The sequence below is a fragment of the Aulonocara stuartgranti genome (genome assembly GCF_965226115.1).
Source record: "Aulonocara stuartgranti genome assembly, chromosome: 14".
In the NCBI taxonomy this organism is placed as follows: domain Eukaryota; kingdom Metazoa; phylum Chordata; class Actinopteri; order Cichliformes; family Cichlidae; genus Aulonocara; species Aulonocara stuartgranti.
In genome coordinates this window covers 33,599,015-33,620,948 of record NC_138950.1, presented here as the reverse complement: position 1 = coordinate 33,620,948, position 21,934 = coordinate 33,599,015, and the positions used below count along the sequence as shown (strand labels likewise).

Here is a 21,934-nt window from a genome sequence, read left to right as displayed (position 1 = left end):
CAGCATGTGAAACAAAGCTTTTAAACACGAAATTTTATTTAAGCAAAATGTTTTATTTTCTTTCAACTCAGTTACAGGTCAGTCACAAGTACACAGTTGTGAATCATTCCCTCTGAGAACTTTTTCTAAAAATCTTGCAACGTATTACAAAAAAATGATCATTTTAAGAACACCGAGATAAATATGAGGTTCGGTTTTGTTCAGATCATATTGATCAGTCAGGTCATAACAGTCCCAAAAAAAGGAAAATTCTGTTGGCCAGTATAGAATTAACCAGCCCAACAGATGTATATGTGGCAAACTTAGAAGGCACTTCAATCTCTTTCCTCCTCCTGGCATTGTTGTCACTTTTCGGTACTTTGTACCATGAATACAACATGTGCAGGCTCACCGTTTTCACTATCTGCCGAGTTGCCAGCAGTATTACAGCCCCCACCAAGAAGCGGCCAGTGCCTAACGCTAGTGCGCTCGCTGTCAGTGTGGGCAAAGGTACAGGCAACATGCCCTCAGGCTCAAACGTCTGCCCCAGCTGCTGATTCACCCAGTACCCCGCTGAGGCCCCGGCACACGTTCCCAGAATGGTGGTCGTATCCCCCCGTGTGGTGCTGTAATGGTCCAGCTCTGGGTATATGTAGCAGAGGAAGTAGAACAGTACCAGCACTACAATGGGGGAGATGGGGTTGTTGAGCTGGAAGTGGTCCATTGTTTCCCAGTAGGGATAGGTGCCCCCTAACAGCACGGCAGAGATCAAGATCCCACAGATAACATCCTGGAGGCAGAAAAAGAAGAATCACTTATAAACCAAATTCCTAAAAAAAAAAAAAGGGATGCTGCAATGCATCTGCATATCTCATCTACCCGCATTTTATTCACAAAAGACCATAGGAAACATATCAAATGTTTGAACTGTGACATTTCACTATTTCAAGAAAATACTAGCTCATGTTGAATTGGGGATAAAATGAAACAGCTTGCAACTAATTAGGTTACTTGGAAACTGCTCAGTAACGTGATTGGTTATAAGAAGAGCGGCTTAGAGAGACAGAGTTTCACCAATCTACAGAAAACTACAAATTTCAGAATACTGTTCATCAGACTTTAAATATCTCATCATTTACAGTCATAAAATCATCAAAAAATTCTGGAGAAATCTCTGTGCAAGGGACAAGGTGGAAAATCAATATTGGCTGCCTGTTTTCATCAGGCATGCATCATCCTCACACAGCACTGCACTAAAAACAGTCAAGATTCTGTCATAGAAATCAATGCATGCGCTCTGGAATACAACAAGTCTTCTCTGGATGAAAACATTATTTAAAATAGATTGAGGCAAAGAGGAAAACTGCTCTGTGGTCAGAGAAATTGAAATGTGATATTCTTTTTTGGAAAACACAGGATCATCTGGCTCGTTATCAGCACTCAGTTAAAAAGCTCTGATCGGATGGATGTGCATTACTGCCTATAGAAGTGGCAGCTTGCACGTCTGGAAAGGCACCATCAGTCTTCACAGGTAAATGTAGGTTTTAGAGCAGCGCATCCTCCCATCCAGACAATGTTTTTTTCAGAAAGGGTCTTGCATATTTCAGCAAGACAATGATAAATCATATGCTGCATCTATTATAACAGCATGGCTTTGTTTTAGAGTGTGTGTGCATAATTGACTTGCCTGTAACATTTGGCATCAATCCATATGAAATGAGAAATGCAACCCAGGACTGTTGCACTATGCGAACACAGTCCCTGCCCTAACTTGAGATGTCTTGGTGCCATTAAATTCAAAGTGAACCACTATTTTTCACATTTTCCTCAGTTTAAACATTTGAAATGCTTTTTGCGTTCTCTTGTGAAGGAAATATGAGTTCATGAGGTCTGTAAATCATTGCATGTTTGTATTTACATTTTACACAGTGTTCCACCAATTTTTTTTTAAAGTTTTGGCGTTGTACAACGAATGCATCAGGAATAAAACAGAAAGGTACAGGTATTTTTTATCTTGACAAAACTCAGATAAGAAGACTTATCACCTTTGTGTCTACTCTGAAAATTTGACCCATTGTTAGCGCTCAGTTAGCTCTCCTGATGTGTTTCAAACAGGAACACAACAGGACTTAACAATGTACCACTACAGGCCGGTTTTGGTCATTTTGGATAAAAATCTGTTTATGTTGATTTACTGTAGCCATTCACGTGCACTACAGGGATACAATATAACAATATTTACTTTGAATTTATGCAGAAAAATGACAGGAAAATCCAAACTTTAGTGAACACAGACTTTTACCAACACTAAAATCAACATGTCTGACAGCTTTAAAGGAGTCCAGGTCTCAGTCTGAGGAAAGCTCCTGTATAACAACTCGTCTGTCTGAGGTGGAGAAAAATACACACTGTAATACACCAGTTCCTCCTGATCTGACCTGGTAATTAATAATAGACTTTAATATCAAATGAAGGCACCTTTTGTCCTCTTGTGTGTGTTAATATTTGTTGAATCCTGTGATTTGTTCTGCTATGGGCTATGAGTCTCATTCATAACCTCTCATTCAAGACTTTATGTACACTTCTTACAACCTAAGCAAGTAAACCTCTGTTTGTGTCCTCTGTGATGTTTCAGAGGACAGAATTGTGGAGACAGGTCTGATTCAGAGTAAATCTGACTGTGTGCACACCGATGCTTTTTCATTCAGGAATGTCTGGAATGAGATGTGTTTGGGCAGAAAGTGTGTGCTATACCCTGCAAAGAGTTGCAAAGGAATTATTAAAGATTTATGGATTGCAGGCATAAGTTAGATCATATAAAAACTGACCAGGCGTATATATTATTTATGATTTACAAGGTGCATTTATGAGGAGGTATGGTGTTGTAACAGTGGACAATGGGTAGTTTAACCTTCTTGTACTCCACTGTAAATAAAGATCAAATTTTACTATGGTGCTGCGCACAAATCTGAATAGTGTGGCCTCTGTGTGGCTGACCAGCGTGACATACGCCACTCGAAACCATAAAAGACGTCAACTACCATTCAGTCTCAGCGTGACTGGATATTAGGGTCAGATGTTTTGGGAATTTTCTCGCAAGCAAGAAAGCAGATGAGCATATTTCCCGTAATCCCACATTTTAAATGGCTATGGTCTTAATAAACGTGATAAAAAAATAACTGCATGAGTCATAAGTGCTGATGCTTCCCATTTAAACGAAGGCAGCATGAAGTGCCTGCTGAATTTTGAGTCTTGGATCAAAGCCTCAGCTAGCCAACTTAACCAGACACAATGAATAATGAATCCCATGTTGAGCTTTAATGTTTTATACTGTACTATGTGTGCATGTGTGTGTGTGTGAGTTGAGAGAATAGCTCACCAAAACCGAGTGCATGCCAGTGTAGAGGCGGCTCAGAGACACCAAGGTCGCCAGTGTCACTGCGATGGTCAGGCCCACCCCGAACTGGAACTGAGGCACAAAAATACCCACGTTATCAGCAGACATCACGGCGACCGTCGAGCAAAAAGCACACGCACATGATTACATGATAAAAGATTAAATCCATCAGCAGGCTCAGGCATGTCTGCAATTCTTCCTTGTGCAGTCATCTTTCAAGATAAAAACCCAAGAATTGTTTTTATTTGGTGCTTTTTTTTCTTTCCACTTTGCCTTCAAATCATCCATTCATCAATGCTCCTCATTTGGGCGTTTAGCTCGTCTCTGCCAGTTATATAGCCTGCCTAGTTGATGTACTGCCTGTCGCTGCTCCTTTATTCCTCTACAGCAGGGATGTCAAACTCATTTTACATTCTGGGCCACATACAGCTCACTTTAATCTTCAGTGGGCTGGATGGGCAAAGCTTCCCTGTCTGTCAATGAAAAGAAGTTTTTACTGCACAATTAATTCTTGAGATATTTTAATACAAGAAAAAGAAGTGCAATTCCAACAGCACTTCTCACTTTTTACACACGATAACGAAATCCTGGTGTAGAAAATGAAGGCCTCTCAGAACGACTGTTTGAGCTTAAAATTACTTTGGTGTAGTGTAAATGGGCATAGAGGAGGTCTTTATCAGTAGAAAAAGCTGTGGCACTTATGAGAGTACAGTTTAAAGTCCAAAATCTCCATCCTTCTTCAAAGCCGTCCAGTGGGCCGAATTGGAGTCTTTGCCAGGCCGATTCTGACCCCCAGGCCTTATGTTTGACAACCCTGCTCTACTGTCTCTCCATCTTTTACCTATAGTGGCAGGTTTTGTTTCCTTCGTCCATTTCAATAACAGTGAGAAGAGAGGCCTCCCTCCACTCCTGAGCCCCTTCTTATCCTGCCCTCTGCCTTTTTTCCTGTGTCTGTTCCTGTCCTCTGCAGCTGGAAGCCTATTCACTGCTAGTTCATGAAGAGAGTTTTTTTTATGAATGGCCACAAAGGATGTCAGAGAAAGGAGGGGGGAAAGAGTCACTCTGTGATTGACTGTCGTGACCTCTGACCTGCTTGGGGAGAAGTTGCCCCAAGGCCTTGTGGCTATTCAGTGGCCTCTGCAACAGCCTGCTACTCATCTATAGTGATACATGCTCTTTTCTTTCAGGGGATTCCTTGAGGAATTTCGGGACACGTTTAAGGGCTCTACTGTACATGCACGTCCCTGGGGTGCTGATCTGATTTCTCTGACCCTGAGAACAGCCACTGCAACAAAGTGTGACACAGAGCTAGCCTAAACGATCCAACCACAAATCAGTCTGACAGCTCCGGAGACTGTAAACTACTAAACTGAAGGGTTTAGCATTCATTCAGCTCCTCAGTCAAACACACTGCTTGACTAAGATAGTCTATGATTGAGCCCCTGATTGCTTTATTGACTCGACAGAGGAGTGGGAAAGATAAAGAGAGGAAGAGTCAGGAGGAGGAGGGAGGTGGAGACGTGGACTGACAGTCATTGACTCAGCGGAGTCCATCAGAAGACCAAACAGCAGCTCGACGGGTATGGCTGATGGTGACTGATGGTGACTGCTGGCCCCGCCCTTCCCCACCCATTGTCCAACAGCTCAGGCACGACTCTGTGATGGACAGCTGGGCCACTCCCTTCATCCCAAACCGCCATCCTCAGGATCCCAGTGACGACACTTGGATCTGAGAGAAAACGATCATTTAGCTGGGATAACTCAACACCCAATCTTACTGCGGTCCATAAAATCCAATGGCAGTTTAATAGCACATCTAATTAGAAACCTAGTGTCTGAATTACAGTTCAACATCCACTTAGCCAACACTTCCCAGCTCTGATAGCAGCTGAATTACATCATCTCTGGTAGGCAATGGTAATGAACCATGGCTATTCAGTTTCAGTAATATTATTTCAGTAGCAAATCACGAAACAGTTTGTAGAACCACATGGAAAATGTCTGATTGATGTTATATCCTGATCATCTTATTGTGTTAGCCCTGGGATGCCCTGTCAGGGGCGTAGCCTGTGACCCCAAGCTTGATAAACATTTAAGAAAAGAGATAAATGTTAGAGCCTGAAGTTATTTAAGTTGATATTTGTCAGGCTTTTCAGCATTGCAGAGTAAGTGTAGAATATCATAGTAAAATGCTGTTTCATTTTCCTCTTTCTCATAAGTCCACATGTACAAGGCCTTGAATAATCAGGCCACACAGACCTCATAGTCCTGTATCACTCCATTAGAACACTTCGCGCTTAGACTGCAGGTTTATTTGTGGTGCCCAGGATATTTAAAAGTAGAACGGGAGGCAAAGCCTTCAGCTTTTCGGCTCCACTTCTGTGGAACCAGCTCCCAGTTTGCATTCTAGAGACAGACAAGCTCTTTACTTTTAAGATTCAGCTTAAAGATGTCCTTTTTAATAAAGCATATATTTAGAGCTGGATCAGGTGACCCTGAATCCTCCCTTAATTATACTGCAATACGCCTAGGTTGCTGGGGGCTTACCACGATCCACTGAGTGTTTCTTCTTCACTCACCTTTTTCCCTTTCTACGTGTTTACACATCACTCGGTATCAATTGCCACATCATTCTTAATCTTTAGTTATTATTAATCTCTGGCTCTCTACCACATCATATGTTTTATCCTGCCTCCCTCCCCTCAATCCCACCTGTCACAGATGGCCGCCTCTCCCATCGTTCGGCTGGAAGTTTCTTCCCATTAAAAGAGAGGTTTTTTTTCTTTCCACTGTCGCCAAATGCTTGCTTAATCCTCTGATTGTTTGGGTCTTATCTGTATCTTATAATATAAAGCACCTGAGGCAACTGTTGTTATAATTTGTTTGGTATATAAATAAAATTGAATTGAACTGAACTAGAAGAAATATTTAGAAAAAGTCCACATCATGTCAGCCATGAAGCTGATTATGATTTGTTTATATTCCTAATGTTAAGCCACACTGAACTTAATGCTGACATTATTATGCTAACAGTTTGAATATTCGGAGTTTATAAATATGTCCACTAGTCACCTGACATTCTTACAGTGGAATTTCTTTTTTTAAAAATGGCAATTTAATGTCAATTTTTACTGATCCTAAGTGACCTATCTACAGCTCTCACTGAAGCCAAATTATAAAAACAGGCAAGTGGTTAAATAAAACCAGTGATGGAAATATCGAAGTTTAAGTTACAGTTTATCACAGACATACACTGTAGTGGCTAAAGTCTTATCTCTGAATTCAGGTGTTTAGTCTCACTGACACATTTGTGAAAAAAATTCACGCATGAATTCAATTCAAGCATGAACTGTAATAGGATACCAGCATTAAAACAAGTCAGTTTGTGAAATTTCTGCTCTCCTAGATATTCCTCAATCAACTGCTAGCAGGATAACTGCAACTTCAGAGCTCCAAACCTCCTCTACTGTTAATACCAGCACAAAAACTGTGTGCTGGGAGCTTCATGGCATGGATATCTATGACCGAGCAGCTCCTGTAGGTGTAATGTGTAGTAGTTCAATCCTTTTGTCTAAATAGTGTAATTTTAGGTAGCAAATTTTATGGCAATCCATCCAGCAGATTTTGATATATTCCCCTTAAAGCTGCAGTGTCATGAAAACCCAACAAATTGTATGTGACGTACTTCAGTTTTATACAGACAGACACTGTAATGAAGTTCCAGATGGACATGGCTGAAGTGTAATGTGCAAGGAGGGTACAACTGGTGTGGTTGCAAAATGAAGACCTGTTGTATACAAGTCTATGTAAAAACACGGCGTAATTGCAGGTTTGAACACTTATTGAACAGAACATGATATTATTTTGTAATTATGGTCCCCATAGTGCTCATAGTGTGATAACGAGGGTGAAATTTTCTGGTTGATAGCTTTTTCCTTACTGTTGCTGTGACTCATTTTGGATGTAAGCCAGCTTCATTTACTGGTGGAAATTCTGGGATGATGTTGAAAACTCCGGAAAGTGAATCTGAGCCAGTTTGGAACAGATATCATTAAGCTTGCTTGCTGTGTTTCATGTTTCTCCTAAATGCTCACCTGTATTCTGGAGGTGGCGCTTAGTAAAAGTGTGAAGGAGATGGCAGTTGCTGCCATAGCGTGGGTGGAGGGCAGTCCGTATTCTGCGTCTACACGTGTCTCCAGCTTGACAACAGGGGGAGAGAAAGGGCGAGGCAGCTTCAGGACGTCCTTCATCACCTGGCCGACGTACATCACTAACTGCAAACGATAGAAAAGCACAGCTTTAGTAGTGCATTATGGTACCGTGTTGTTAGCTTCAAATGGTATATATCTGCCATCCCTTCCACTATGGCGTATTATTACAATAAAGCAATAAGAAATGCTGCAGGAGTGTAGTAAAGTATGCTGGCCACAAAAGCAAAAATTAGATGATAAAATAATGCAAAGAGGAAGCAAGGATCCCACTTTAAAGCTAATCACACAATCTCATAAATAAGTAATCATCGTCCCCACTCAAAAAAGAAAAACTGCCCAAGAGCAGAGACTCACACTTGTATAAAGTGCAGATGCTGCAGTAGTATGGTAACAAAATCTACTACAAGGAACAGACGACTGAAGAAAGTGGAGTTTGCTGATGCAGCGTCTCCAGCTGGTATAGTGAGACAGAGGGGTTCTGACACAATGACACAGTCGGCGCAAGGTGTGCACGCTAGCTGTACCGATGTGTGTATCCTGCCAAATGTGCTGCCTATTCTTTTTCATGAGATCCCCAGTGGCCCTCGATGGGGCAGCCTGCTCCAGCTCCGGGTTTATTTAAAGCTCTGCCTTGTATATTTAATGAATGGCTGTCTTGGCAAGAAGCAGGGAGGCTAGTTCATGGAGAGAGAGATAGGATACTAATGTGTGTGTTTAAGGGAGAGAATAGAGAGGTTGTTATTACCGTCTCCACTGACACTGTAATCAGGAAACGCTTGTTACCATGGCAAATGATATAAGAGGACATCTTCTGACCCGCTGTTAGTGCAGCAACTATTTAGAGAAACGGATGCAGATAGACATTGAGAAAAATGATAGGACCAATTGTGTGAGGACACTGAACATCCGTCTCAAACAATATAAATTAATATGCTGGATGAGGCTGAAGTCAGAGCTCGGACTGATAAAACCTCTTCTTGAGGGTTGCTGTGTTCATAGGTGGGATAGAAAGAGTCTTTCCTACAGAGATAGCCCATCATTGTCTGGTTCATCATTGCTACACAGACTAGAATTAACACATGCACACTTTAACCGAGAGTTAGATGAGACGATTGATACTGTCATTTCTGTCTTTTAGGCACAAATCTGAACCAGTAGATTTAATTGAGGTTTAAGACTGGAAGAAATAATTACTCAGACTTTAAAAAAATACCTAAAAGCACAAATGAGCTTGTGAATATGTTTAAAAATCGCCAATTCATTTAATGCAATGTTATGAAACAAACATTGCTAATTTGTGTGAGGATAACTATACATGTAAAGCTAGTGTGGTTTGAGTAACATGTTCAGCTAAGTAAAAGATCCCCAGGTTGATCTTTGGAGGAGACACAAATCCCTCTGGGTTGAATCATGGAGGACATTTGGTGCCCAAATCCAATAAAATCAAATATGTGAGCTGCCCGCTGTTGTGACCCTTTGTGCCATTCCTAGACTGTGTATATATATATATATATATATATACATATATATATATATACATATATATATATATATATATATATATATATATATATATATATATATATATATATATATATATATATAAAACATAGTGTTAAGTTTGACTTAGCGAAAAGTAGTGAACAAAGAACAAACCTATTAGGCCTAGAGGCCAGTTTGGGACCCCTCTGGGAACATCCAGTCTTATTCTGCAACCAGTTGCGCAGTGGTTGCTGGGGGCTGTTGCTAGGTAAAATTGGTTGCAAAGATAGTGCTGGTCACTAAAACATTCTAGCAGTCACCCATAGTCAATGTGTCTGCAAACACTCACTAACTAATTTTGAGTGGCAGTGAAACTTGGGAAAGGCAAATGGAAACCAGAAACGAAGAAATTCCGCCTTTAAGGTACACATTGTACGTAACTGCCAAACCAACCAGTTCCTAGAAATTGGCACTGGGGAATTAGGTAAGTGTGTACTGGCATCACAAATCAAGTGATTAATAGAGACCTTTTTTCCTAGACTTTTATATAAACCCCTTAAAGGCCAGAAGAAAGATTTAAGGCACTTCTGCAATGGAGAATTGCATTGGATATGGACAGTATCTCTCACTGTGAGCTCTGGTGGTAAACCAGAGCTCCCAAACCTCTTTGTTTTCCTCATCCAAAACTACACTGTCCCTTCTCTCCCTATCCCTACCCTCTGGTCATGACTGAATATGAAGTGTGTTATTGCAATATTTGCGTCTACACTGACTGTACCCACACAAACTGAGACAGACAGAATAATTGGCTCCAGGAGGTGAACAATAAACTGAGGTCAGACAATGGCAAACCCGACCCCTTTCGTACGTCACAACTGTGTATTCAAGCAATAATCCATACTAGTGTGCACCCCCACCGTCTGCCTTCACACAATGGATCTGCATACCAGTTCAAGTGCTTGCATGATATGATACCCCTCCACCACGCTCTGAACTCACCATCCACACAAACATCACATTCAGCTGCCTCCAGTGAAGCTGTCACCCCAGTGTCTCATCGTAACGGTCACATCAAACGGGTTGACCCAGGGACAGTCTGGCCACATTAGGGGAAGAGTTAAAGATAGCTCACACATGCTCTGAGTGATCCTGTGAATAAGTATATTGATCGAGGCCAGAGCAGCTTTGGACTTTGATCTGTCAACATGTAGATGAGACTCTGTGCAAGCGTGCGTGCATATGTATGTGTCGGTGTGAGTACTTGTTTAGACATCTTTGTGAGGACAGAAAATTGACATGTCACTAGACTTGTGGGGACCAACAGTCACTTATGGGGACAAAATGCCCATCCCCACAAGTTTAAAGGTATTTTTGAGGCTCAAAATGTGGTTTAGTGTTATTGTTACAATTAGGCTATGGTTAGATTTAGCCTAAGGGTTTGGGTTAGGCATTCATTTTTGATTGTTAGGGTTAGTGTAAGCGGCTAGGAGAAGCATTATGTCAATTAGATGTCCTCACTAAGATATGAAAATGAGTGTGTGTGTGTGTGTGTGTGTGGAGGAGGTCCCACAGGCTACTGTTTATAAGTCAAAAACACAAGAATGTTAGTTCATGGTGACATGCTAAGCGGGCTTAGCTTAGCTTAGCTCAAAACTGGGTGGCTAGCTCATATATTTTTCTAATATATGACCTCCAAGGTGCTGTAAAATACATGTGTCATCAGAATTATTGTGATAAATTATGGTAGGACCCTAACCCTGTTAATGAATACACACAACAAAGTGAAGTATCAGTGAATATAACCACCGATATCACAGCTTCAAGAGGTTCTATCATGGATTTCCTTAAAACTGAGCTTATACACCAACATAATGTTCAGATAACATGCAGAATCATTAAAACACTGTGCGGTGCCTTTTTCCTATAATAATAACTTTTTGGATAATTTTATGTTTGAATTTACGTTATTATTTTGTCTTTTTAAAGTGTACCTATCATTCTTTATTTTATTTTCTCTCATAGTGGCTGCCACTATTAAACATGACCAAAGTTTCAAAGGTCAGTGTATGTACAAATAATCTCTCTGATCCAGCTCTGACTGCTCGGAGTCTGACAGTTTTTATATAGTGTTGGCTCTACATGATGTCATATAAAATGGTCATCACAAACAAAGTCCCCACCCACCTATTACTTAGATCACTTTGCTCCTCTAGTAGAGTCCAGGATAAAAAAAACCTTTGTGTTCAGATTGAACATCACATGATTCCTTTTACAATAAAGCCTTGAAAAGTTTTTTTTTCCCTGACTTCATGACTCCTTAACTACAAATAATAGGGGCTGGGTTTGTACAATGGGCATTCTGGGAGTCACGTTCCTCCATAATATGGCTGTGGAGCCAATATGCCAGGTCCCCACAGCATGGTTTCTGCAATTTACTGCAATAGCTTTAATAAGGAAGTGGAAACTGTTATTCTTCTGGGCACAGTTTTAAGCAGTTCTTTTAACTTTTATGATTTAGAGTACGATCCTCTGGCGCTCCTTTGTAAGTTTCTATAGAATTGTCTTTGCTGAGCGGGCCTTTACTTTTCCATTTGAGAATAATCTTATTTGTATCAAATGGTTTGTTCTAACATTTCGTTAGAAGTGGCTTTTTCTGGGAATAAAATTACTTTTTATCACTATGTAGGAACATCATATTAGAACACCTCATGTGGTTAAAAAAACAAAAACCATGCAATTGTGCGGATGTAAACCTGAAATTTTTGATATTCTAAACAGCACATGTGATTTGCATAACGCTATGTTACAATGACACCTGTGTAATTCATGACCATATGGTGAGGCACAGTAACTGTTTTCTAAGTCAACCAAAGTCATTGTTTAAGTAAAGCCAAGAGCGAGCAGTGAAGGACACAAGGGTGCATGTGGCATCCGTGCTGCCAGCGCGAAGATTTGCTGTTTATGTGCGCGACAGAAGAGAGGACGGGGGGTGCAAAGCCCTGCATTAACCTCAGATAACTCCACCAACACAATGGTGGGGCGCTTTGAGAAGTTAGAGGTGCGGGTTGACACGCCCCGAGGGCTGACAGACCAAATGGTAGGTCCAGAGAGAGAGAACACTCAAATGCACCGACGAGGCCAATAAAACACTCTGCTGGTAGAGCAGGGGGAGGAGAGCACACAGCAACGCTGGTAATGTCTAACTAGAGGGAGGGCAATGAGTGTGTTTAGCAAGTGAGATGGGGACTGCGAGTGTGTGTGTAGCTGTTTATGCGTGTGTTTGAAAGTTCACACAGGGGCATGGTGCAGCCAGGATTCCAGAAGAATGATATCTATTCCACCCCGCCCCCAAAAAACACGGAGTTCAGATACAGGGCATCCACCCAGCATTCGGGGCAGGGACACAAAGGGCATGAAAACACACTGCCCATCACACACACTGCAAAGAGTGAGGCCGTCTGTGTGTGTCTACATCTAGACTCCTTCTGGGGTTTGACATGTTTTCAGGGTCATCATGCGCTCGATTCTGCCAGAATACACATCTGAAGGGGAGCTCCTAACAGTACTTTCCCACTGATGTGTCCTCATGTGTGGCCTTTCACCATGTCAGGGGTCCTGGTCAGGCTGGCCCCTGTGCCCCCCACCCCAAGGCCTGGGGATATATGTACATGATGGTGTCAGAGACAGGTCACTGGAGAGGGGGGGGGCAAGGATGAAAGGAGGTTGAAAGGTGAAGAGAAAAGAAGGCAGAGAAGCAGAGAGAAGAGATGTGGCATTGTGAAGGAAAAAGACATCAGACTGGAGGCTTGTGCACGCTAATGCAGTCTGACTGACATATACACACACACTCACACACAAAGACACACTCTCTCCAGCTGCGACTTACGGCCCACATGTTGAGAAGGCGGCGGCACAGGAAAGGGTCCACGCTCCAATGTATGTTGGGCAGACAGGTGATGTAGAAGATTTCATGCCCGAGGCTGGCCGACAGCAAGAAGAGGAAGTGCAACGGCCAGTTCCTCACCTCGTAACGAGGCCTACCACAGTCCTGCACATGAAATGCAAACATCATGGAACAAGCTGCCTACAGATAATGCCTGGCTGTCTGTCAGATCAGATCAGACCAGACACACCTTTTGTTTGCGGCATATCACTTTTCTTTTAAAGCTTCCTCATTTAAAAAGCAGGCAGTTTGAAGCCTATAGGATTCCTTTAATCAAGCATGACTATCATGAAACCAGTGGATTCACAGAGACACCTAAATTGCAGTTTTAATCTCATGGGTCCAACATCTCCCATAATGCAACTGCTTAGACTCTCCTATTAAACCTCACATTGCCTAGTAAATCCCCACTGCTTTCAAACCCGGCACTTCCACTTTATGTTATAAACATTTCCAAGACACACTTACAACATCACTGTGGCATAATGGGGGGAAATTAACCTGGCAAAGGTCCTCTAGAGTCACAGAGGACATCACAGCCTTTTCTGTCGGTATATAAGTCTCATAGAAGGAGATATACTGCAGTTACTGAGGTTTAGCCTTTAAAAACATCCATATCGCTTTGTGCTGATCCGTTTATCAAGAAATCTTTCATTCTTAAGTCAGAATGTAACCTGACTACATCTTCACTCAGTGACGTTACTTAGAAAAACAACAAGGCCACTGTTACATGTGAGTGTGTGACCCAACTTGTTATAGTGCACATGGCTATCTGCTGGCTGCCAGAAGCAGCCAGTCAAACGGGAAAAGCCAGACAGCTTGTTTTGCATAATCTCAAATAAATCTAATGAACCCGAAAGTGAATTCTCAGAGATTCGACACCAACTGTGCTTTATCCTACAGAATTTAATGCCACACAGCAGGACTGAAATAAATAAATAAATAAAAATGAACACTTTGCTTTGATTGAACTAAAGGAGAAACCTTACACGTGAAGCGTATCCATTCTCCTTGTATTTATAGTTGGAATTGCGGTCCTGGTGGTCCAATCTGTCCCTCACCAGCTGCCCACGTGGTCTCTCGGGCTTGAGATGCGCGCTTTCGACGAGGAAGAGTCCGCATCGCCGCTGGAACCGGGCCACGAGCTCTGAATCGTGGAGGTAAGTCAGGAGCTCCATGCAGCGCGACAGGTGAACCGACATACACACTCACACAAAGACGCACACACACACACACAGACACACACACACACACAAACTACGGAAAGGAAGTAGATGATGAGGATGTTCCGGACAAGAGGAGTAGTGGAAAGTGATATGAGCCCAAGCAGGGGCGCATCCCAGGGGGCAGGTTGTAGAAGGGCGGACAGGTGCGGCTCGCCGTGCGTCACAGGTGTGCGAAGCGAGGCGGGGCTAACTACAAAAGGGGGCTGACCCGGTAGTCTTTAGTTGCTCACCAGTAGCTAAAAGTTAGTGCGACCTTTATACCGGGCTGGTTCAGGTGTTATCATCAAGTATTTATAGCAAGCACGAGGAAGATTTATGGCATGTCCATGATAGCAGGGCTTTTGATGGGGCTGTATCTTCATGTTGCTGACAACCGCACAACAGAAGTTCAGTGGTCGAAGGCTGCGCTCATAGAAGGTTTTAAGTTAAATCAGCATGTCACGGGGATTCTTACTGAGCTATTACTAAGGAGTGTCTGAAGAGTCAAACTGTGTGGCTTTTTGCAGTAAACTGCCATAACTGTGAGCATTTGTCTCAAAACACAAGTTTCCCTTTTCCACTAATTGGTTTATCAGATTCAGTGATGTGCTTCTCCCACAGGCTCAGACCACACGCCTGCTCTAAGAGGTTTAACAGGCTTTTCTGAAACTTTATGTTTTCTTGTAATGACTTGTCTTTTCTCCCGAGCTTAAAATACAGGCAGGATTTACCCCATCAGACTTCAGTCTATAGTATTCAATTTATTTCTAATTTTTCTGGTTTTTTAAGCTTAAGATTTATTTTATGATTTCAATGCTTTGTTTATTTGTGTCATGTGTCAGGTCCCTAAGTGGAAACCTTTGCCAGGGTCACATTTCTACATCATATTCTGCAGGCTATAGGTATTTTCTTAATAATAACTATTTGTTTTTCTATCAATAATTAATTGATCATTGATTTAAAATAATAATAAACATTATTCCACAAAGCCCAAGTGCACATGTTCAATTCACCCTCAAAAAATGTTTATTACGTAAATCAACATTTTATGGTCATGAGGTGGTTATCCACAAAATTAATCTGCCTGTGATTTTTCACCACAGCAGAGACTTAACTGTACAGTACAGCAGTGAGCTTTGATTGGGAACAGCTCTGATGTGGATACAGGTCAGTTGTGACCATTCTGTAGACATTATCATGTTCACTTTTATATGTGCAAAACCTAAACTCATTGTTGGTGCTCATTTTCTCATATCATTGAATAACCAAACAGTAAACTAACTTACCCGTGGTTACTTGGGACCTAATACAAAAATCGGTTATATCATCCTGTTAGAGTGCAAAGTAAATTGTGATTACAAACAGAATGCAGTGATTCAGACATAATTTAACCTCTTCAGATGGAAAGGGTACAATGAAAACTGACATGTTCAAATATTTGCCCATTTTAAATATGATAACACAGTGCTTATTACTGTGTTGCATCACCTCTTCTTTGTGCTTATGCTGACATCACTAATATTGCAGGTTTTTGGGAACTCAGGAGGTCAGTTGCTGTAGTTTTGGAATAAAACTTTTTCCATTTTGCTCAATCATATAATAGGAGGTTGGCTTCTTAACAGTCCGAGGGTGTTCTTTGCTGTGTTTTTCACTGCTTATTGTTCTGACTCTTTTCAGTTGATCTGGGCAGCAGTTAATCCACACTATTCGTCTATGGAACCATCCTGCTATAATGGAAGGTACCGGCTTTCTGAAATACGCAACACCTTCTTTGAAAAAGACGACTCTGCGTGGCAAAACCTGTGTATGACATTCAGCATTCATGGTGCCCTCACACATTCTGCAAATGCACCATGGATGCTTCTGGGCAGTTGGTCCCTTGCACAAATAAACCAGAGTTTGGGCCACTGTGGACCAGGTTTACTAAACAGGGTGAAATAGCGTGTGAGTGCTTATAAGTGTGGTTAGTTCTACAGGTGTTTACAAAAGTTCCACAGTTTTCTAAACACAGGTGCAGTGAGTTCATTTCAATATTAAATGCAAAAATAAGACACACTTAGGCCAATTAGCAGTAAATTGCGTGCTGCAAAATGTTAATGAGTCAGTTTGGCCTTCCTGTATTTTGCGGTGTGAGAGAGGAACTACTAGAAATATATATGTATCAGGGTAGGTCATAAAAAATCTCTGAGTTTTCACCTTTTATGCCTGATTTAGACTTTTGTGGGAAATCTGCACTGTAATGACATAACTGGAAACTCTAACTCTACAAAGTGACTTTCTACTTAACCTGAAGTGCAGCTCCCTAGAAATGTCAGGCTGACACAGCCCGCAGCGACTTGATGGAATGGAAGGTTCCGACATCAGGTGAAAAGGGGTGTAGGATGCATTTGATTGCATTAGTATTTGCCTGCCCTACAGCAACTAAAACTCTGTATGAATTAATGCGTTCTTTCCTTTCACGTTTGAGGGACTGCATAAGATTCTAGAGAGGAGGCGTCACTGGCCTGCGAGCTGCATGTTGAGAACCCTGGCCTTAGGTCAAACCAAATGTGTGTCTCAGATGATTCCAATTCTGCTCATTCTTTAAAATACCTCTCCAAAGGGTTCTCATTTGAGAGCTCATGTTCATACTTTAGAGTTTAATTTGATAACCCAACGGCTAATTGGATTTGCCCTAAATGTTCAGATGTTATGCTTCAGCTTTAGTCCCTCACTTCCTCTGGGGCAGGTATGAAGTTCGAAACGACTATGACCATGATTGTTGTCTGTCCTCCATCTACAGCCTACACCAGCTATGTATTTTTCAGACTACAGGTGTAAATGATTCTGAAGAGCCTCCTTGGTTCACGTGAAACTTGTTGATGCTCACTGTCGCTCTGCACTGTCACACACCGCGTTCTGTCTGCCAGAACACCGTGTGAGTTTTGATGTTTCGTGTTACAGGAAACAGAGAATTGACGCCCCCAGTTGACCAAATAAGCGCATCCTATTGTGAGCCAGGGTCTACGTAATTCCCAGCCAGCATGGCTGTCATCATAGGCAGCCTGCTGCACTACCACAGCGGGAACAGCAACAGCAGCTCTCTAACAGGACTCTAAGACGCAGAGTCCCCTCTCTCTCTCTCTCGCTCTCTCTCTCTCTGTTTTGTGGGATTCTCGGACTCTCTGGATGGATGAGCCCCCCCACCTTCCCACCGGAGTCACCACCATTACATCATCTATTCCCACACAGGCGAACAGGAAACGAAGGCTTCTTTTGAAATATTTTACCTGGATCCCGAACTGCGTCCGTGCGGCTCCACATGAAAAGGACGCAGAGGGAGGATTATTATTATTATTATTTTTTTAAAGAACCAAAAACAACATTAAAAAAAAGAAAACACATGAGCGGTGATGTCTGCACACGGATGATGGCGTTTCAATGAAAGGGGAGAGGAGAGGAGGGGGCAGAGAAGGAGAGACGTGCACCGTCATCAGCATCTGTCCGCCAGCTCCCTTTGTGTTCACCGGAGAATGTGAATGGCGAAAGATGACATGGCAGAGGTAGATCTGGCATCGAGTGGAGCGGAACCCCCCGGCGAGGCCTCCTCGGCGTTTCCCTACGAGGAGTACGAGTGCAAAATCTGCTACAATTATTTCGACCTTGACCGCCGGGCTCCCAAGATCCTAGAGTGCCTGCACACGTTTTGCGAGGAGTGCCTGAACACGCTTCACCTTCGGGAGGAGCGGCCATGGCGCATCAGCTGCCCCGTCTGTCGCCACCGGACCCCGGTTCCGGATTATCGGATACAGAACCTCCCCAACAACACGAAGGTGACGGAGGATTTCCCGCTCTACATCGACTCGGACCCCCTGCCTCAGGACGCTTTGCCGCCGTACCCTCCCCCGCTGCACCCGGCTCTCGTCGCCCTCCGCCGGGAGGAGGCGTCGGGGGCGTCCAGCGCCAGTCAGGCGACCCCGTCCACCACCGTGTCCGCGGCCACAACCCTCTCCCAGGACTCGGTGCGCTACGACAGCTGTCAGAGCTGCAAGAGGGTGGCGCTGACCACCGGCTGCGTGTGCGTGATCTTCTCCTTCCTCTCCATGCTGGTGCTGCTGTTCATGGGCCTGATCTTTGTGCACAGCCACAGCATTCCTCCCTCGCCGGCGGGACCCATTTGCCTGTCGGTAGCCAGCATCTTGGCCATGTTCTCGGTCGTCGTCACATGGCTCATCTGCTGGCTCAAATACAGACCGGACCATGAGACAGGCCGCTCATCCGCCACCAGTAACTCCCGGAGAAACGCCTGATAGGCTGCCGCCTCTGACTTTCGATGGAGATGTTGCAGGCTGCTGTGGGTGTGTGGGTGGTGATGTACATAGTACTGGCAACTCCTGCTCCCTTTACTTTTCTAGGAATAAATCTTGCCCAAAATGGCCTTTTATGAGTATAGCAAACACCCGAAGGCCTTCATGTTGTTGGAGCAATAGGCCGACATGATCCTTGATATGTTGTTTTTTCTTCCCTTAAGTTATGCACTTGAATTTGCAGTCTGGGCATCTCCATGAGTGAACTCCAAGTCTTAGACCCTCTGCCTGGGCCTAAGTCTGTATTTGGTTTGTATATGGCTGAATGTTGAAGTGCTTATTTCCAAGGTTTGACACCCTCACCACCTTACCCTGCTGAATAATATGCATATCCCACTATGCCAATCACTGTATGATAACTGTCCACGATCGTTCACTCATATCTCAACAAAGCACTATTGTAATGTACTGATATTTGCTGATATCTCATCTCAGTTATGAGATTAACTGAGTTTCCAGGGTTCTTATGAAGGGTTGCTTGTATATGTTTGCATGGAGAGCCTCTAAGATGCAGATGCAGGTACAGTAGAAGATGCATCCACAATCTAACCTTGTAAATAGTTGACAGGTGCAGAGGTGTGGGAGTGATCAGCCTTTCTTAAGGACTCTTCATGAACCTTGTGCTTTAACCTCGCCCTGCAGGGTACCACTGCAGGAAAACTGCAAAGCTTGTGATTTTGAACCTGTGTTTTGCCTCATTTGTGCATGTTTGGCTACTGAAAGGTCAAGGCTTTTTTAATAGGTTTATTTTATTTTTTTTCTTTTTAATTGGAAGAGACGGTGCGTCTCCTGACTCGTGTGCCTCACCTTGTTGCTGAATGAAGCAAAACGTCACTGTTATAATAATGGAAATCTTGCACGGGCCTCCTGCTGCAGACAGCACCCAGCTGTGGGTGCTGGAAGGGATTTCCCTCTCCCATCACATCAATGAGAAACAGGGTTTCCAATGTTTAGCACACTTGCTCATGAAAAATGTGTGGTTCTGAAGAAGGAAGCAACCTGCCCTTGTTTGCTAAATGATCCAGGCTCCACTCCCAGCTGCTTCCAAACCCGCCCGTTTTCTTCCTTTAAAGCCATGTGTGAAAAGCCAGTGATACATCTTTAAAGCTATGAAGGAAAACTCCTAAAAGGATACATTTGGTGTCATTCTGGCTCCTGAGACATCCTGTGAGTCATAATTACCTCTGGATACATAAAGAGCCCCGTGAGCTGTGTGTGGCTGGGATTAGGAAGAGGCATTCAAGAGAGAAAAACAGTACAATATGGTCTGAGAGGGTTTGTGCTATTCCGGTGCCTGGAGTAAACTAAAGCATAATATAATTTAGATGATGTAATTTATAGCTCTGAAAGGCATTGCGGGTCTGCATGTAATGCACTAGGATGAAAGAGGCTGAAGCTCACAGGCTTTATCATGAGTCAGTGGTAAAGTCTGTGAATGTTGCTGTTGCTATAACCTATACGGTTAGTTATTAGGGGTGCAGTGTGAGACCTTTACACTGCCAAATGTGCTCCATGACAAATGTGAATTTGAATACTGTGATATCTTCTAACTCCGTGACAGCATTTAATATAGAATTTGAATTCAATCTGGACACCGAAGTGTTTTTTTCTTTCTTTTTAAAAAATTTATAAGCACTAGTATCCCTACCTCACTGCAGGGGGAAAGAGCAAAGCAATTTAACCTGATTATTAAACACCCCCCCCCTCCCCTTCTAAATCTGATGTCGCTTTCAATCATCCTGCTTGACCTTTTCCCAACTTGTATTTGATGCACTTTCACCCTCTTATTTGACACAAGTAAAGGGGTTTACCTTTGACAGATGTACGCATATTGTATTTACTTCAGAGGACCTAGAAAAACGTTTTTCTTTTTTTTTTCTGAGATTCTGTGGTTGTTGTTGAAGTACCAAATGTATTTGCACAGAGAAATGTTCTTTATGTGCTGTTTTACATACATAAACACATTTCAGTAATAAAGGAAACATGAGCATCTGCTCCATTTTTCATTTTCCTCACTAGGCTGAAGACAATGGTCTCTTCTTCTCGCTTACATAATGAGTGGTCATACACTGAATGCTGTATGATCCAACTTGACACATTTAGCTCCCTGCTGTGCGTCAAACATGCCCCCTGCTGGACAAAGGATGCTACACGCAATAAAGAAAAAAAAGAGTACAAATTTCATCCCTTAGTGTCAACATGGTTGCACTTCTCATGTAGGTCTAGTTATGCAAACGTTCAGCGGCTAAACGCTGATTAAAAGTAAATACATTTTTGAAGTATGAGTTGGATGCTGATGTGCGCGTTAATATCACAGCCTGAGATTTGTCATGCGTGTTTACCTACTCATACAAGGCTTCCTTTTAGTTCACATAAATTAAGCCATTGAGCATCAAGATTTTTCCCTTATAACATAAACCCAGCAGAACAGATTAAAAATAAAAACAACAGTGTTGACTGTTCACCGTCTAATTGCTGGTTAGATTCAGCTCGTGCATTCTTCCGATCACGTGTTGACCAGAAGTTCCACACCCCATAAATTGATGTTCTTACACAGCGGATTTCTTCGAGGAATACGCACCTCTTTTGCTATCATTAGAGCAGCATGCAAACGAGCGGGGGTTCACGGGTTTGAGTGTGCACCGGCCCCCTAAGTGCAGTTACAAAGATTTCTGGTAAATAGTTTGAGGCACATTTACAAACATTTACAAACGACATGTTCTTTTAGCAATGCTAACCTTACGAAATTTAATGCTTGCATGTATGTCGCTTTACATAGTTTCTTTTTATTTATCTTTAGTTTCCACCCATTGCCTATACATATATAATGCAGCGCATGCCCAGCTTACTAGTTTTATTAGCTTAAAATACAGACCAGCTTACATGTTCTTTGTTTCCATTAGTCATTGTAGACTAAACATCATTTTGGCAGAGCACAGTGACATCCTATGTTTCTTCATTTAGTTCTCATTGAACAATACAATATAGAATAGGATGCTTTCAAACACTCATCGAAAATGAAAGTGTCTGGCAACAGCAAGGTAAATGCATATATATATATATATATATATATATATATATATATATATATATATATATATATATATATATATATATATATATATATATATGGGTCTTATATATATATATAAAACCCATGCAGTCGAGTAGAAGTAAAGATAAATACAGATACACAATTAAACAATTAAACCATAGCTACATCGTAAATGGTATTGTTCCATAAAGCACTGAAGCAACAACTTTTAAATAACAAAAAAGCAGCAAATTATACAATAAGGCTTTATTGTATAAAGCCTTATTGTATAATCATACACTTCCTTGTGTGTGTGTGTGTGTGTTGCTCTTAAAAG

General features: G+C 42.3%; 2 protein-coding genes across 4 annotated transcripts; one reads left to right on the top strand and one right to left on the bottom strand.

The window, feature by feature from the left end:
- Positions 1 to 32: 32 nt before the first annotated feature.
- Positions 33 to 14,385, bottom strand: sgpp2 (sphingosine-1-phosphate phosphatase 2). Of its 2 annotated transcripts, XM_082502912.1 has the most exons (5): positions 14,002 to 14,385; positions 12,956 to 13,117; positions 7,471 to 7,650; positions 3,359 to 3,448; positions 33 to 769 (listed from the first exon to the last, which is right to left on the bottom strand). In XM_082502912.1, exons 1-5 carry the CDS (start codon positions 14,212 to 14,214, stop codon positions 224 to 226), a joined length of 1,191 nt encoding a protein of 396 aa, XP_082359038.1. In that variant the 5' UTR covers positions 14,215 to 14,385; the 3' UTR covers positions 33 to 223. The 2 variants fall into 2 exon arrangements, with proteins under 2 accessions (XP_082359038.1, XP_082359039.1); XM_082502913.1 differs by lacking the exon at positions 12,956 to 13,117.
- Positions 14,386 to 14,484: 99 nt separating this feature from the next.
- On the top strand, positions 14,485 to 20,578 carry rnf228 (ring finger protein 228). 2 transcript variants are annotated; one of them, XM_082502915.1, is made up of 4 exons: positions 14,485 to 14,655; positions 15,060 to 15,119; positions 15,895 to 15,956; positions 17,161 to 20,578. In XM_082502915.1, the coding sequence occupies exon 4, from the start codon at positions 17,736 to 17,738 to the stop codon at positions 18,504 to 18,506; it is 771 nt and encodes a 256-aa protein (XP_082359041.1). In that variant the 5' UTR covers positions 14,485 to 14,655; positions 15,060 to 15,119; positions 15,895 to 15,956; positions 17,161 to 17,735; the 3' UTR covers positions 18,507 to 20,578. The 2 variants fall into 2 exon arrangements, with proteins under 2 accessions (XP_082359041.1, XP_082359040.1); XM_082502914.1 differs by having other exon boundaries at positions 15,895 to 20,578.
- Positions 20,579 to 21,934: the final 1,356 nt, after the last annotated feature.

Bases quoted from the DNA above. Each gene is read 5' to 3' on its own strand.
- rnf228 (XM_082502915.1), top strand. From the start codon at position 17,736: ATGGCGAAAGATGACATGGCAGAGGTAGATCTGGCATCGAGTGGAGCG.
- sgpp2 (XM_082502912.1), bottom strand. From the start codon at position 14,214: ATGTCGGTTCACCTGTCGCGCTGCATGGAGCTCCTGACTTACCTCCAC. The intron at 7,651-12,955 runs GTAAGTCGCAGC...TATCGTTTGCAG, and splicing joins GCCTTCTCAACATGTGGGCC to TTAGTGATGTACGTCGGCCA. The intron at 770-3,358 runs GTGAGCTATTCT...TTCTGCCTCCAG, and splicing joins CTGGCATGCACTCGGTTTTG to GATGTTATCTGTGGGATCTT.